Source organism: Sus scrofa, chromosome 3 (assembly GCF_054392235.1).
Source record: "Sus scrofa isolate SSC_HxYL_T2T_F1_AM1 chromosome 3, Sscrofa_HxYL_maternal_Yorkshire_Landrace_v2.0, whole genome shotgun sequence".
Classification (NCBI taxonomy): domain Eukaryota; kingdom Metazoa; phylum Chordata; class Mammalia; order Artiodactyla; family Suidae; genus Sus; species Sus scrofa.
Genome location: NC_139385.1, coordinates 38297827 through 38314222, shown reverse-complemented (window position 1 = coordinate 38314222; position 16396 = coordinate 38297827). Strand labels below are relative to the sequence as shown.

Genomic DNA, 16396 nt, shown 5'->3' with positions numbered 1-16396 from the left:
GATCCCCAGCATTTCTCCATCCCCGCCCTGCACCGCAGGCCCCCCCGCCGTTTCCCCATGTTCGCCCCTCTCCTTTAGCCCACATGCCAGGTGTCATAGAAGGGGGCCTAGCAAGGGTGCTCTGCCCTCTGGGGTTGGCCTTACTGCCCCCGGGACAGATGAGGTGAGGGGGTCTCAGGGTAATGAGCATGGCCAGTCCACGGTCCCCCGCTCAGGGTGCAGAAGCCAGAGGCAACTTGAGTCTGACCCGAAAACCAAGGCTTGTGAGTTTGAAGGTTGGAAAGTTGTTTATGTGGGACCCTGACCAGTCCCTGATCCTTTTTCCTGGCAGCTTCACAACAAGTTGTCTGGTACTTTATATGACATACCAAGAACAGCAGAGGCTTGGGGTTGTTCTGTTTTGTTTTGTTTTGTTGTCTTTTTAGGGCCACACCGGCAGCATATGGAAGTTCCCAGGCTAGGGGTCCAATCAGAGCTACAGCTGCTGTGGCTACACCACGGCCACAGCCACACCAGATCCTAACCCACTGAGCGAGGCCAGAGATTGGACCTGCATCCTTGTGGATGCTAGTCAGGTTTGTTTCTCCTGAGCCACAAGGAAAACTCTAGCAGAGCCTCCTTGGGGCTTCACACATGCTGGTCCCCTGGCCTGGAATGTGCTTCCCTCAGGCTCCACTGGCCCTTGACCTCCCTCCCCACCCCTGCCCCACCAGAGTCGCTCAGCGTTACATCCAGACCTTGCCCCCTCAATACCACCGCGTAATGTGACCAGCAGATCTTGTGCTCATGCGTTTGTGTGTTCTGAGAACAGGGCCTAGCCCAGCCCCTGAAAACACGTGGTCGCTTAGTGAAGTTTGTTGAAACAATAAGCGAGGCTCAGAAGGGTTGATCACCAGCCCAAGGTCACACAACGGGGAAACGAGATGAGCCAGGATTCAAACTCAGGGTGTTCTGCACTGCAGAACACACCCTGCCCGCCTGTCTCCTGCCATGCGCCTCGACTGCCTGCTGCATATGTGGATCACATGAACAGTGTGTGGACCCGTGGGCATCCTCTGTGCATGTGTGCGTGCGCGCGAGTGTGCGCTCATGTGTACAAATATGGGAGCAGGTGGGGCAAGGGAGGGCTCTGCCCAAGCGGAGTGTTGCCCGTCCACTCCAAAGGCTTCTTGGTGCCTCCATCTGCCTTTCATTTCTGCCCCTGTGCCAGGACTGGCTCCTTATACTTCCATGAGTGACCGTCATAGGACATGGCCCTCCTCCCTACCCAGCCACTTCCCTGCTTTGTGCTTCTAAACCAGGCCCCCAAACACATGACCCCTTTAGTGAAATCAAAATGCCAACTCAAGGCTAAGTCATCCCGTGTACAAGCTTTACTCAATGTTGCATAGAAATCAATGTAGTAACATGTTCCTGCCAAAAGTTTGACTTCTTCCATCTAGCATTCCACGTGTGATGGCGTTTCTCATCTGGGTGAAACCGACACAGGAACAAGCCTTGGGGTGTCTTCTCAGTTGTATTTTCGCCCTAAGGAATAGGAATGGGAAAGGGAGCCTTTAAGAGCAGAGTGCTTCATAGTCACAACCCGCTCCTTTGGGTTTTGGATGCTCATGTGTAATCACATTCAGGGCGGGGATGGAGCCTGGCAGTCTTCAGGCCCATTTGACTTGTGAATCCTTCCATTTATTATGTACCCATGAATCACCCAGTGCAACATTCATTTCATTCTCTAAACAATATCCATGCTACCCATCCAGTCCGCCAGTCTAAATATCCTTTATTCCATTCATTGGCCCAGCTATTCCATTCATCCATCCATCCAGTTAGCCAGTCAGTTTATCTACCTCTTTATCCATCCACTGAACATATCATCCACCCACCTGGACAACCGTTATTTAACCAATTCATCAAACCAGCCATCCTCTCAAAATTCACTCCACCAGATAGCCAGCTATGTTCAATTCACCATCCATTCACCACCCACATCCTTCCAAGCGTATCTAATCTACTCAGCCACCCGCCCAGCTAGTTCATTCGGCCTACCCGCACCTCAACCCAATTCAGCCAATCACATCCACTGTTCTGTCCTTTCATACATGCGTTCCACCCCTCTGCCTAACCAACCTGATATTCATCCACCCAGCCTCACCCCCGTCCATGCTTCCTCTAGCTAATCTGCCATCCCTCCAATCAACCCGTCCAGTTTATTTAAAGACCTGGTGTCTCGGTGTATTGTGTACAACGGCCATAGCTGCTTCTCCCCCGTTACCCTTGCCTGTCGCTCCTCTGCCCTCTGGCTGGGAGGCTGCCACCCTCACCTCACTTCCCCCAAAGTCTGGCTGGGCTGCTCCCCCTGCGGCCCTTCCCCACCAGCCTGAAAGGTACCTGAGCTCCGCCTCTTAGTTTTGTACACCTGCTGGCTCCTCTTGATTCCCTTCCTCTTGTTCGCCTTCCCCTCCACGTTCTTCCTTTTCTTGGAGTGGCTGCAGGAGCGGGTGCCGGGCCGAGAGGGGCAGCGGTGGGAGTGCATGGCACGTTTGCGATGCCTTGGTGATGGGCTGGGGCTCAGACTCTGGCTCTGGTGGCCAGGTAGACTGCGGTGGCCTGTTGGACTCTGACTGGAGCTCCGGCTCCGGCTGCAACTCTGGCTTCGGCTGCAGCTCTGGCTGCAGTTCTGGCAGTGGTGGCTGCAGCTGCACTGGTTGCAGGCGTGGCTTTGGGGCCCAGAGTTGCTATGGGGCTGGGTGTGGGCGTTGGGAAGGCTCTGAGTCTTGGTGTCCATGGGAGGCCGCGCTTGGAGGGGCAGAGCCTCCTCCTCTTCCTCCTCTTCGGGCACACCCAGCTTCACAGAGGCCCTGGCAGCCCCTGGTTATATAGTCGGGACCGATTGTGATGGCACAGGCCTCAGGGGTGTAACAGATGTGGCCTGACTGGGACAGAGCACCCTGCCCTTCCCCTAACCCTATCCCACGGGGGCGGGGGCAGCTTTCAGAGGGCATCTGGGGTCCTCCCATCGTTGGTTGAGAGGAGTGACCCTGGGGTCCACATCCCAGATCTGCTGCTTCCTTTCCTTCTGCTCCCTCCCCTGGGCATTCACCTCACCAAACCCCAGCCCCTGTCTTTGTAGATGGGGGACATAAGAATCCCTGCATCCCCTACATGGGGACGTTGGGCAAAGTCAACGAGAGGATCTATGTCCAGCGCGTACCTCAGGGCCAGCCCATCCTCCAAGCATCCCAGCTCTGGTTCCTATTCCTCGCAGGTGGCTGGAAGCCAGGAGCACAGCCCTGAGCCCAGCAGAGCGGGGGCGGGGGTCGGCAAGGCCGGTGACTCGTGCATGGGCGGTGTGATAGGCTGGCTCATTGGGTGGCTGGCGATGGATGGATGGATGACGAGAGTAGCCAAATGGACTGATGGTGGTCCTGGGGCTGCCTGGCAAGCCCCCCACCCCAGCAGGGTTTAAAGCCGAGAGATTTAGGACTGGGTTCAGATCCCGCTTTGCGCTGATGTCCCATCTTGGGCAGATCATTTTGGTTTTCAAGGCCTTGTTTCCTTATCTGACAGAGGGACGTCGTCCCTTCCTTCCTGGTATTCTTGTGAGCCCGAGATGCCTGTCAAGCCACAGGAGGCCTTGAAAAATGTCTTCCTCCCTCTGGTTCCTGCCTGCTGACACTACTCCCCTCCCTGCTGGTGTGGCCGCATGCAGTGGGACATCGTGCTCAGACCTCCCAGCGCCTGTGGCAGAAAACCCACAGTGGCGCGCACCCGGGGCCTGGTCGGAGCTCCCTCGCCCGGAGCGTTCTCCCCACAGCCCCCCACCCTCCCCACGCCTTGGCTAGCGCCCTTGGTCTTAGCTCTTGGCCTGCCCTTCCTCCCCTCAGGAAGCTCCCTCCATGTCCATCTCCCCTCCCCCTGGCAGGCCCTCCACCCCGCCCACGTCTGCTTTGCCCTCGCTGTTGCTTGTGCACAACTTTACTGTCATCTGTTTTTATTGTAATTTATTTCTTGATAAACATGTCACATCACTCATGGTGAAAACCACCCTGTTTACAGAGCGCTTCCTGCGTGGCTGGGCTCCTGGGCCCACTCTTTCTAGGCGGCTTTGTCCCCGAGACTTACAGTGACCCTTTGTATTGGACTGAATACTCCCCCCAAAGCTGTGTCCATGTCCTAGGCCCTGGAACCTGTCCGTGTGACCACATTTGGAAAAAGCCTCTTTGCAGATGGAATTAAGGCTATTTAGAGCATCCTGGATTATCCAGGTAGGCCCTAAATCCAATGACAGAATAAGTAAGAGAGAGAGAAGGCATGGGGAGAGGAGACTGCAGGAAGGTAGAGGCCAGGGTTAGAGGCGTACAGCTGCGAGCGCAAGAGCGCCTGGAGCCCCTGTGAGCTGGACAAGGCAGGAAGGGTGCTCCCATAGGCCCTGGGGGTGGGGGGTGGGGCAGCTGTGGCCCAGATGACTCTTTAATTTCAGACTTCTGGCCTCTAGAAGGTGAGAAGATAAATTTCTGTTGTTTTAAGCCACCAAGTGTATGATCATTTGTTACAGCAGCCTTGAGAGGCCAACAGGCCCTGTGAGGTAGGTGTGGTTATTACACTCAACAAGGGAGAGGCAGGCTCAGAGAGGTTGAGTAACCAGCCCAGAGTCCCACAGCGGGTCAGTGACAGAGCCGAATTTGCCTCCAGGCCTGCCACCTCTCGTCAAGCCTCGTGGTCACTGAGGATTCTGGGGGCCTTAGGGAGACCCTGCGACTCTGTTCTGAAGGCACTGCCTTGTGTGGGCTCAGCAGGGCTGGTTGGTTGCTCAGGCTGTGAAGACTCTCCCCTCTTTTCCTCCCCCCTCTGCTCTGACTGCCCCTTCCCACCCTCGAGTGCAGAGTGGGACCGAGACTGTTTCATTAATCACGGGGCCCATGGTGGCTGGCACAGTGCCTAGCGTACAGCAGGGCCTTGGCGAACATCTGCTGGGCACTCGAACGGGTGGGTGGACCTGTGGGACTTGAACAGAAGGACAAGTTCTGACCGAGATGCCCGGCAGGGCGAGCTGGGTGGTCACGGGCAGCGGGGCTGCCTCCTTCAGACCTCACGTGCCCTGTGGCGCCCCAGGCCTCAGCGGTGGCCACCTCTGAGTAACCCCAGGCCTCCCTGTCCTCCCCGCCCCTCCGGCAGCCCCAGCAGGACCCTTCTCAGCCCCGACACCGGGACCTGGGGGATTCTTGAGGGAAGAGGGTGGAGGTCACAAATGTTATTTCTATTGGAAAGAAAAGGGTTAAGGGAGCTGGGGCCAGAATGGGCGACAGACACACAGGCTGCTTCTGGAGGAAGGCCAGTGAATGGGCGTGGGGCCTGGGGCCTGCCTCTGTGTCTGGCCCCTCTGCTGGTCTCCCTTTACCCACTTCCCTGATGGGCCGTCGGCTCTGCCCCCACGGCTGCTCTTGATAAGGGCAGAAGTGAGCCTCTGGTGGGGTTCACGGGGTCACCTTGAGTGTGAGGATGGCAGCTGAGAAGGACCCAGACCCCTCCACCTGCTGTGACCCTAAAATCAGGGCCTACGAGTCAGATGGAACTGCCACGGTGGCAGTGCCCATCTCGGTGAAGTGCACCACTGCCAGGCCCGCTCCCACCCAGCATTTCCGTTGGTCCCCCAGCTGGCTGGCCTACGGGGTAGCTACTCACCTCCCCTTAAACAGGGAGGGCAGGCTGAGGGTCAGAGACAGGCAGCGACTGGCTCCATGTCACACAGCTAGCGCCAAGAAGTCAGCAGGTGTGCCGAGCTCCCGAGCCTGTGCTAAGAAGAGTGTCTGTGGTTGGTGTGTGGGGGCTTGCTGAGGGGGTCACGCTGGTCCTGCGGGTGCCCTCAGCCCATGTCTGCTCAGACTCGGAACCGTCCCCGGAGACGGGACTGGCACAGGTGACTTTCCAGCCCAGGCCACCACACTTCCCACCCCCCAAAGCGGGGAAGGCAGCCGAGAAGTCGCGGGAGTGGACCTTGTGAGGACTTTTGGCTGGAGTTCAAGGACAGGGGTCACTGACTCCTGCTCTTCACCCTCCTACACACACGCACGCGCGCGCACACACACACACACACACACGCACGAACACACACATGCACACATGGTACCACAGCCTTGGGGCGGGGAGACCAGACAGGAGGAGAAGGGTTCCTTGGAGACTTTTTATTGACTCTTCTCTGAAAGTCTGCTCTGGAGCAGTGCAGGCACCTCTTCCCAGGCCGTCGTCGTCGTCGTCGTCGCCGTGGGTCAGGAGTGCGTCTGCTTGGGCTCGGGGCTCTGCTGGGCCACAAGGTCATTCTGGGTGCCTTCCTCCTGCTGCTCGGGCTCCATCAGCAACAGCTTGCCCTGCACAGGGAGCTCCTCTTCCTCTTCCTCTTCCTCTTCCTCTTCCTCTCCCTCCTCCTCTTCCTCGCCCTCCGACGACAAGGAGAAGTTATCCTGACTCACGCAGGCCACCAGCTTCTTCATGGACGATTCGTGGCCCCGGCCGTGGCCCGTGCTGAGCTTGGCACAGCGGGAACCCATGGCCCACTCTGGCTGCCTGTCTGGACTGAGAGGAAAGGCCACTGGTGGGGAGTGCAGGGGCTGTTGAGGGTGGTAGGCAGGGCGCTGACATCACAAAGGGCCCCCCACCCCCGAGCGTCTCGCCCTCGGATACCTAAGTCTGGGCCGACACCCTACTCAAACCTCGGGCCCAGTTGCCCCACTGAGTGCCCCCCTCCCTGCCCCCAGGGCAGGACCAAGGCCAAATGCTGGTGCGCCTCTGCAGCCTGCCTGCTGTGTCACCTTCTCCGTCTGGCAGAAGTCCAGCACGTTTCTTATCCCCAACGACAGTGTGGGATAGAATTTCCAGAAGCAGCAGAGCGCACAGCCTCCTGCCCCCATCCCAGAAGTACCAGCCAAGAGAGCTGCTGACAGTGTGTGATGAGAGGTGGCAGCTTCCAGGGCCGCTGGAGCTGTCTGGTTTCTGGACCTGGGTGGTGCCTTCAGGCAGGCTTCACCCTCATGCCCAGGCTTCTCTGAAACTAAAGAAAACCCTTCTCACGCTTCCCTGTCCTCACAGCACCCTTTAAAGACAGTGGCTCCTAAGCTTTTGGGGTCACAGTCTCTTTAGTGGCACATGCCCCTGCGGGGAGGGGTAAAGCCCCCTTGGTCCTTCTGAGGGTGAGGAGTCCACTTCTGACATACCCACCCTCCCCAGGGCTGGCGAAGGCTGAGGAGCGACCCTCCCCGGATGGCTTATCCCCGGGCAGCAGGGTGGACCCCTGAAGCACAAGGGTCCCCATGAGGGGGAGGCAGAGAGATTTCACACAGGAAGCAGGGGTTGGAGGTGTGGCCGCAGCAGAGGAACACCAAGGATTATGAGGCAGGAATGGATTGTGCCCTGGAGCCTCCAGAGCAAGCATGGCCCTGTCATGGTCACGAGGGTCCCATCTCAGAATTCGAGCGGCCCACAAGGCCTCACCCCTTGCCCCTTGCCCTTGGTTCCCTCCACGCTAGCCTTGTTCTTGCTGGAGCTTGCCAGACCTGCTTCCCATCCTGGCACAGTCCACACTTTCCCCAGCCGCCCGAACAGCCCTTAAGGTTCTTCAGGTTGAGAGACAGTGAGATGGGGGTTGACAGGGAAATGCGAAGGGGTTGACAGGGAAATGCGAAGGTCACAGTTGAATAGAGTAGCGTGGTCTTTGGCATCCCAGTGGCTCTGGGTGATGGGACGCCAAGGGTGTCCCAGGGTGAGACAGCAGCCCAGTACTCCGGGGGGCCCCCACCCCCTCCCAAGTCCCGTGGGAAATAGAAGCCCTGTTTGTGCTCTTTGCGTAAAGGAGACCTGACAGGCCAGCGAGTTTCTCATCTCAAGCTTTATTGGCAGATGACTTTTGCTCATTTTACTCAAGATCTCGTGGGCTCCTTGCAAACACAGGGCCTGGGCATCCATGGGGGATTGCTATGGTCTCGAGAGGTGGTTCCTGGCAGGTGACTTTTTCTTTTCCTTCATTTCCAACCAGGGGTGTGATGGGCCCAGGGAGGCTTAGAGCCTCCTTCTGCATCTTCTCCTCCTCCTGATCCGTCTGCAGCCTTTAGGAAAAAGTTCTAGTTAGAGCCTAGGGAATCTGGGTGGGGAGGGAGGGCGTTCCCGCGCTCCACGAGCCTCCCTCCGCCCTTCCGCACCCTGGTCTGGAGGCGTGGGGGCGAGGTGGGGGGCACGGACCTCTGCGGTGCCGCCTGTGCCGGCAGGCGCGTCTCCTGCGCCTCCGGCAGGAGCGGCGCCGCCGCCGCGTGTGGCTCCTGTGTCTGTAGTGGTAGCGGCCCCTGTGGGTCCTGCCATAGACCGGGACATCCTCCGGCCTCAGCTCCTGGTCCTGGTCCTGGCGCTCGTTTTCGCGCTGCTGCCCAGAGCCCTGCTGCGGACTTTCGCTCGGACTCCGCACGCGGCATCGGACCATGGTGGCGGGTCAGGCGGCTCAGGCGGGGCTGCAGTGGCCTTGGGGGAGGAGGCTGAGGCCTGCCCGCCGGCTCTTGCTCTTAATAGTGTTGGTCGGGTCTGTCCGCAGCCCTCCGGGGACTTGTATATAAAGGGGGCCCCCTCTGTGACTTGGCAGCCCCACCCCACCATTGTCCCCACCTTGGCCCCTTCTGTGAAAGCAGCACAGAGCCCAGGCAGCCAGCCCTCACCTCTGCCGCCCATAGAACGTGTCCCTGTCCCTCGTAAGGTGGGACTCTCACAGGAGAGCGCCAGCCTCTTCTGTCCAAATGCCTTCATCCCCCCCCCCCCCCCGCCCCAAGACTGCTGGGAGCCCCCACATAGCCTCCCCCGAGGCTCTTGCCGCTGGTGCAGCTGCGCCGCAGGCTGGGGTTTGCAAAGCACGCAGGGTAGGGAGTGGGGCTTATCTGTCCCCAGAGTGATCTTAATGCTTACTCTCTGCCAGAAATTCCAGAAATTCCATACATTTACCCATTAACTGAGGCACCGAGAGGTTGAGTGACTTGCTTACGGGCACTGCAAGTAAGGGGTAAGGCCGGGCTTCAGGGTCAGGCCGGGGCTCCCCAGCCCCACCCTGGGGACTTCTTCCTTCCCCAAAATGTGTCTGTCACCTTTCCACCACCTCTGGCTTTCTCCTAGGGTTCCCACTGTGCTTTGATGGCCTGTTAAAATCCAGAATCATTGGGGAAACAACAATTTAAAAAAAAGAAAGAAAGAAAGTAGCAAAAAATGAAACTAAAAGATGTAAAAGAACAATAAAATTAAAAGAGGAGTATCTTAAAAAAAAGAAAAAATCCAGAATCAGTCATAGCATCTGCAGGGAGGATGTGGTAGACAGAGCCATGCCCACCCCACTCCATGTCCATGCTAATCCCTGGGCCTGTGAGTGTTACCTGACGGACAGAAGGGATTTTCTGAATGTGAACAGTTGAGAGGTGTGATCATCCTGGATTATCTGGGTGGTTCATTGTAAGCACATGGGTCCTTAGAAGGAAGAGTCATGGCTCAGCGGTAACGAACCTGACTAGATGAGGATGTGGTTCGATCCGTGGCCTCGCTCAGTGGGTTCAGGATCCGCGGTTGCCCTGAGCTGTGGTGTAGGTTGTAGATGCAGCTCAGATCCTGCGTGGCTTGTGGCTCTGGGGTAGCCAGCAGCTGTAGCTATGATTCAATCCCTAGCCTAGGAACTTCCATGTGCCAAGGGTGCAGCCCTAAAAAGCCAATAAAATAAAATAAAATAAAATAAGAGAGAAGTAGGAGAGTCACAGGAAGAGAGATTTGAAGATGCTGGACCACTGGCTTTGAAGATGGAAGCAGAGCTGTGAACTGAGGGATGCAGGTGGCCTCTAGGAGCTGGGAAAGACAAGGCTTCCTGAGGCTTCCAAACCTGCTCACACCTTGATTTTATCCCCATGAGTCCCAAGTAGGATAATAAATTTGTGTTTTAAGCTGTGAAGTTTGTGGTAATTTTGTTACAGGTGATAATATAGAGGCCTCTTCATTTGTGCCCTCAGGCTCCCCCAGGACACTTGATCAAAATATGAATGCCCAGGCCTGGTCTCCCCAGCCCCTGCTAAGTGAGAATCTCCATGTCTGGAGCATGATCTGGTCATAAAAGCCTGCCTGGTGAAGTCAGCCATACAATGAGACACCAACATCCAATGCTTTCACTGACATGTAGAATCTGAAAAAAGGACAGACTGAACTTCTTTGCAGAACAGATTGACTCACAGACATTGAAAAACTTATGGTCTCCAGAGGAGACAGTTTGGGGGCTGGGGGGATGTGCTTGGGCTGTGGGATGGAAATCCTGTGAAATCAGATTGTTATGATCATTATACAACTACAGATGTGATAAATTCATTTGAGTAATTTAAAAAATAAAAAAAAAAAAGAGATTGGCAAAAAAAAAAAAAAAAAAAAAAAAAAAAAAAAAAGCCTGCCTGGGGGTCCAGGGTCAGCATCTTCTGAGCGTGGAACCAGTCTAGTAATTGGGTTCTGGAAGCAGGTTCATCTCCCACTCAGTGTCCTCACCTGTGAGGAGGGGCCATCCATGTCTGCCTTGCACGTTAGGGTGGCCTTGGAAGTGGTGAAGGCCGAGTACCTGCTCCACGGCACTCTCTACATGATGTCGTGGCCATCATGTCTCTGTGGCCATCGCTCTAGGGAAGTGGGTCATTGAGGTCTGGTCCCTGATGAAACTGCCTGAGCTTTGCTCTGCCACCGTGAGATTGTGACCTAGACTGTGTGGCAAAGATCAGACCGTTCAAGCCTGGGGGACAGAAATGTTCTGTGAGCTGTTGTCACATCTGGGTGCATCACAGGGGTTGAGTGGACCAGTCACCTTGTTTCCTCAACTAGGGCTATTGTGTCTGAGGATTAACAGAAACTTCACTCAGCCCCTGTGGGCAGGTGACTCACTGTAACCTGGACACAGCTGTAAACTGGAATTTCAGCTCCGGGCACCTTGGGGATTGGTGGGATATAGTATTGAGCTTCACTGGTAAAGGCTTACTGGCTCTCGGGGGCAGGGGAAGGCTGAGGAAGCCCTGATGTGTAGCATTTGCCAGTCTCTGTGGCCCATTTCAAGCTCTCAGCAGAAGGCCACTGAGCACAGCTAGGGAAGAGAGGTCTTCAGAAACTAGTACGGCCGGCTTCTGTCCCCCTGGGTAGGGAGCCATAAAGGGGCGGCAGCGGGGAGGCAGATGTGGGTTGTGCCTTGGGAGTAGTCTGAAGTTTGGAACAAGATCCAGTGTGACAACCCTCACTCATATCCTCTCTTCCTGGTGTCCCCAAGCCCTCCTCTCCCTCCCCTCCCCAAGTCACTCAAGGCAAATGAGACCAGTGGCATTTTTTCAACATTTATTGACAGGCGGCGTTGTTCGTTAGCAGGCTCCTGTTCACTTCATTGGAACGGTGGCATGTTCAAGATGCGGCGAGAGGGTCTTGAAGGCTGGTACTATTTCAGGCAGGAGTGCGGTGGTCTTGCTACTGCATGTTTAGCATCTTCTACACCTTATAACGGTGTAGCGGCGGCAGCACACCGCTGGGAACAAGAGGGAGAGAGGACATTAAAGCACCAGCCGAACCCCCAGGCCCAGCACAGCTCCGCCCCCCCCCCCACCACCCCGTGATGGAGCAGACCCCCTTACCTCTCCTCCGCCTCGGACAACATCGCCTCCTTCGTCTGCGACATCTTCGTCTTCGGGGGCGGCACCTGCTCCGGCTATGGCTGCGGCAACATCTGTATCTGGCCATGGTGATGGATGGACTCAGTCTTGATGCTCAGAGCAGGGGATACCGCCTTGGTTGAGCCAGCCAACCTGTGAGCAGGTGGAACTTTGGAGGCTGTGTGCCAGGGGCTGACTGCTGGGCCTCTTATAGACGCGGGGAGGGCCCTGGTCATTGTGAGGTCGCAGAGGCCTAGGCCTCACAGACCAGGGCCAGAGTCGGCCTGCATCGTGTCCATATATGGGCATGTGGGAGGGCCTTGTGAGGGAGGGCGGGGCCGTGATGCATCCGCAGAGGGACACGAGGTGACCTCTGTAAGGACACTCACTCATTCACTCGGATAGTTTACAAATTATTATTGAGCCCCTATGTTTGCCAGATTCTGGCAAGCCCTGCATACAGTGATAAACAAGGCAGACATGTTCCTGCCTAGTCAACTTTATAATCTAACTCCAGGAGACATGAATGAAATGACCACACAGAGTAATTATAATCATGAAAATTGCTGAGGAGAGAACCTTCAGGATTTTATGAGGATGTATGTTGGGGAGGCGGGTCTTGACCTCAGGGGATGCCATAGGAAAGCCTCCTGAGGAAATGCTGGTGAAGGGACTTCCTAAAGGATGAGTCAGAGTTGGAGGAGGGAACAGCATCTGGGAAGAAGGAACAGCAGGTGCTAAGTTCTGAGGCAGCACATAGTGTGTGATTCCATTTTCATGAAATGTCCGGAGAGGGGAATCAGGAAATGTCCAGAGAGGCAGAAATGGATTGGTGGTTACCCAGAAGTGGGCGGAGTGGGCAATGATTGCTCAATATGTTGGGGTTGCCTTTTGGGGTGATACACTTGTTGGGGGGAGTGCAAATAGTTATCTGACATCATGAATGAACCAAATGCCATTGAATTTTCACTTTAAAATGATGAATCGGAGTTCCCGTCGTGGCGCAGTGGTTAACGAATCTGACTAGGAACCATGAGGTTGCGGGTTCGATCCCTGCCCTTGCTCAGTGGGTTAACGATCCGGCATTGCCGTGAGCTGTGGTGTAGGTTGCAGACGCGGCTTGGATCCCGCATTGCTGTGGCTCTGGCGTAGGCCGGCGGCTACAGCTCCGATTCAACCCCTAGCCTGGGAAGCTCCATATGCCGCGGGAGCGGCCCAAGAAATAGCTAAAAAGGCAAAAAAATAAAAATAAAAATAAAAAAATAAATAAAATGATGAATCTTGCACTACAAGCATTTGACCTCAATTAAAAAAAAAGGTTGGGAAGCCGAAAGGTGCTTAGTGGGAGTAAGGAGTCAAAGGGAGGCCCTGGGGGATGGAGCAGAGAGCGAGGGGACGCGTGGGCAGGACAGACCTTCCCACGTCATCTCCATGGACCTGAGGGATAAAGAGAGTGGCAGTTAGACTTAGTTACTTGTAACAGGAAACCAAAATAACTTTTAGGTGACTTTTGGGTAGAAGTTATGTTTCATTTAAGAAGTCAGGGGTGAATTGGTTGGCCATGAGAGTGTTCCATTGACGGGTGCTACCCTCCAGGGTATTTGGAGTTAATGGGTATCCTGTGTGTAACCTGCTCTTGAGGGATTCAGAAGAAGAACAGAACCATGTGACAGGGGAGTGGAGGAGGTGGCATACAGTGTTAACAGTGGACCAGTCTGTGTGCAGGGAAGTGCTTTGTATGGTTCTTGAGACTCTTCTCTAGAAGCTCTCTTTGAAGCTATTTCAAAATCAATTATTAAAATAATTTTTTAAAAAAGAAGTCAGGTGGAAGGCCTCCAGGGCTGGTGTAAGGGCCCACACTTCTTTTATCTTTCCCTCTGTCCAAGGCAAGTACTTGCCATCCTCAAGGCTGCCTCACAGTCCAAATCCAGGGCTGCCATGGACAGTTGTGCAGTTCGTGTACAACTCAAAGCTCAAAGCTCTCAGCCAGCAGTTTCCATCTGGCTGAGTGGAAACAAATCTGACTAGCATTCATGAAGATGCAGGTTTGATCCCCGGCCTCCCTCAGTGGGTTAAGGAGCTGGCATTGCTGTGAGCTGTGATATAGGCCAGCAGCCACAGCTCCGCTTCGACCCTGACCTGGGAACCTCCATGTGCTGCAGGTGTGGCCCTAAAAAGACAAGGTAAACAAATAAAAAGAAAATAGAAAGCTCTCAGCCAAGGCATTGAATGGTGTAGGCCTGGCCCAGCACCCATAGGCATGCTTTTGCCCGTGGGAGCTGTCTTTTAAAATTCTAATTAGACTGCTCACAGTGGAAGTCTTTTTCTAATTTGAACAAAAGCACACTAAGGGCTAGCCTCGGCCCTGCTGGAATCCAGCGACGTCCACTGGCCAAGAAGGAAGGAAGGAAGAAGAGGAGAGGGGCCGAAGGGATTGTGACCCTGTAAAGAGCTTTCCCAGCAATCTGGCCTTACAGTGAGGGCGCCTTGCCCCTCAGGGTAAAGCTGGGGTGCAAGGGGCCAGTGGGTAATTAGTACGCTTTGCTCCAGAGGGGGTGTAGCCAGAAACGTCCAGGACCCCACCCTCCACCCCACAGCAAGATGGGGAAACTATGACTTTGAAGCTGAAGTCCAGTAAGTTATAAGAAGGCTGCCCCTGGCACGTAGGAGCTGAGAAATACATTCTCACTTTTTTTTTTTTTTTTTTTTTTTTTCTTTTTTAGCCATCCCGTGGCATTTGGAGTTCCCAGGCCAGGGATCAGATCTGAGCCACAGCTGTGACCTACGCCAGAGCTGCAGCAACACTGGGCCCTTTACCCACTGTGCCAGGTGGGGATCAAACCCGCGTCCTGGTGCTGCAGCGATGCCACTGATCCTTTCACACTACAGCAGGAACTCCACATTCTCACTTATTGACTCCTGTCTAGACCGACTTGAAATTCTCACCCCCAATCCTGTACCACTTAGATAACCTGCATGGTCCTGGAGGAGCCCCATGAGGTAATGGAGACGGGTGTTTACCCTGTTTTGCAGATGAGGAATTGACACATCCAGACCAGACCCCGCACATGTTTGAATTCTTTTTTCTTTTCTTTTTTTTAAATCTTTTTTTCGTGAAGCACTCGCGGCTTATGAAGTCTCTAGCCCATATGCTAGGAGTTGAATCAGAGCTATAGCTGCCAGCCTCTGCCACAGCCACAGCAATGCCAGATCTGACCTGCACCACAGCTCATGGCAACGCCGGATCCTTAACCCACTGGGCAAGGCCAGGGATTGAACCCGTGTGTCCTCATGGATATGAGTCAGATTCCTTTCCTCTGAGCCACAACGGGAACTCCTTTTCTTCTTCTGATGCCCCCATAGCACGTGGAAGTTCCCAAGCCAGGGATTGAATCTGAGCCACAGTTGAGACAACAACAGCTCTCTCAAAGCACTGCACTGAGCAGGGGCTCTAACTCTCGCTGCCATAGAGACAATACCAGGTCCTTAACCCGTGACACCACAGTGGGAACTCCTCGCTCGTGTTCTTGTTGAGCATCTCCTCTGTGCCAGGCACTCTTCTGGGTGGTGGGAATACAGCGTGAGCAAGAGAGGTGAGAGTTCTTGCCCCAGGAGGCTCACATTCTAGTGGAAACAATGGTATGATTCAAGTGAACAAAGAAATGAACGAAGGGCCTTGACGTTTATGACGTGTGCGTAGGAGCGGGTGAGGTGACAAGCTGACTGGAGGGTGCTGGGGAGAGGCCTTGAGGAGGCAACCTTTGAGCTGCCAGCTGTGTGAGAAGAAGGAGCCAGCTGTGGCAGCATCTGGCCGTGTGGGTGTCCCAGCTAGGGAGGGAGGGAGCGACCCTGTCCCACGCAGTCCCAGCCGTGGCTCAGAGGGGGAGAGGGTAGGAAAGGCTCTTTTGCTCCTGAATTGCCTTGTTCCAGAAGCGCCACACTCCACCGCTGTTCCCATGGCACTGGGGAGCCAGTCACGTGACCCCTGGAGGCCACGCTCTGGGGCCACCACTTCCTTGCAGCATCGCCGTGGAAGGGCCGAGGATCTCTGTACTCCTCTTCCTCTGCCACTGGCCGGAGGGGCCCAGAGGGGCTGGAGGGGCCCTGGTACCACAGGGAGGCCTGAAAAGGCCGTTCTGTTGGGGGCACGTGTCTGCGGAGTCTTTGGCTGGAGTGGCTCGTTGGTTTGAGGACAAGCAGCGGGACAGGGAAAAGCTTGGCACTGAAAGGAGCCCCCCCTATGGCTGTAGAGGAGGAAGCGAGTTTGGCCTTAGGGTTTAGTGGAGGGACGGGCATGGATCAAAGCTCCCAGAAATGCTACATATCAGAGTGCTCATCGTGGCGCAGCAGAAACGAGCCCGACTAGGGACCATGAGGTTGCAGGTTCGATCCCGGGCCTCGCTCAGTGGGTTAAGGATCCCGTGTTGCCATGAGCTGTGGCGTAGGTCGCAGATGTGGCTCGGATCCTGCATTGCTGCGGCTGTGGTGTATGCCGGCCGTTGCAGCTCCCATTTGATCCCTAGCCTGGGAACCTCCATATGCCGTGGGTGTGGCCCTAAAAAGCCAAAAAAAAAAAAAAAAAAAGTTGCATATCCTGGAAGAGGGGCCCTTGGAGCTTGGGATGGGTGTTTGATCTGGTCTGCAGTCTGGGACTGCGGGGCCACAGAAATGTTGGGGCTGGGGGGTTCTAGCAGCTGGCTGTTACCCTGAGTCACGCAGCCCTTGCC

General features: G+C 55.3%; 4 protein-coding genes across 4 annotated transcripts; all 4 read right to left on the bottom strand.

Moving 5' to 3' along the window:
* Positions 1-1351: 1351 nt before the first annotated feature.
* Positions 1352-2846, bottom strand: TNP2 (transition protein 2). The gene is made up of 2 exons (NM_001444418.1): positions 2386-2846; positions 1352-1527 (listed from the first exon to the last, which is right to left on the bottom strand). Exons 1-2 carry the CDS (start codon positions 2780-2782, stop codon positions 1511-1513), a joined length of 414 nt encoding a protein of 137 aa, NP_001431347.1. The 5' UTR covers positions 2783-2846; the 3' UTR covers positions 1352-1510.
* Positions 2847-6164: 3318 nt separating this feature from the next.
* On the bottom strand, positions 6165-6607 carry PRM3 (protamine 3). Its single transcript, XM_003354607.5, has one exon. The coding sequence runs from the start codon at positions 6540-6542 to the stop codon at positions 6264-6266; it is 279 nt and encodes a 92-aa protein (XP_003354655.1). The 5' UTR covers positions 6543-6607; the 3' UTR covers positions 6165-6263.
* Positions 6608-7922: 1315 nt separating this feature from the next.
* PRM2 (protamine 2) lies at positions 7923-8532 on the bottom strand. Its single transcript, NM_214252.1, is given in 2 exon segments — positions 7923-8093; positions 8227-8532. Coding segments are annotated over 2 exon segments (282 nt in total). The 5' UTR covers positions 8462-8532; the 3' UTR covers positions 7923-8046.
* Positions 8533-11354: 2822 nt separating this feature from the next.
* On the bottom strand, positions 11355-11798 carry PRM1 (protamine 1). The gene is given in 2 exon segments (NM_214253.1): positions 11355-11545; positions 11652-11798. Coding segments are annotated over 2 exon segments (153 nt in total). The 5' UTR covers positions 11758-11798; the 3' UTR covers positions 11355-11498.
* Between the last annotated feature and the right edge of the window lie 4598 nt (positions 11799-16396).

Bases quoted from the DNA above. Each gene is read 5' to 3' on its own strand.
- TNP2 (NM_001444418.1), bottom strand. From the start codon at position 2,782: ATGGACACCAAGACTCAGAGCCTTCCCAACGCCCACACCCAGCCCCAT.
- PRM3 (XM_003354607.5), bottom strand. From the start codon at position 6,542: ATGGGTTCCCGCTGTGCCAAGCTCAGCACGGGCCACGGCCGGGGCCAC.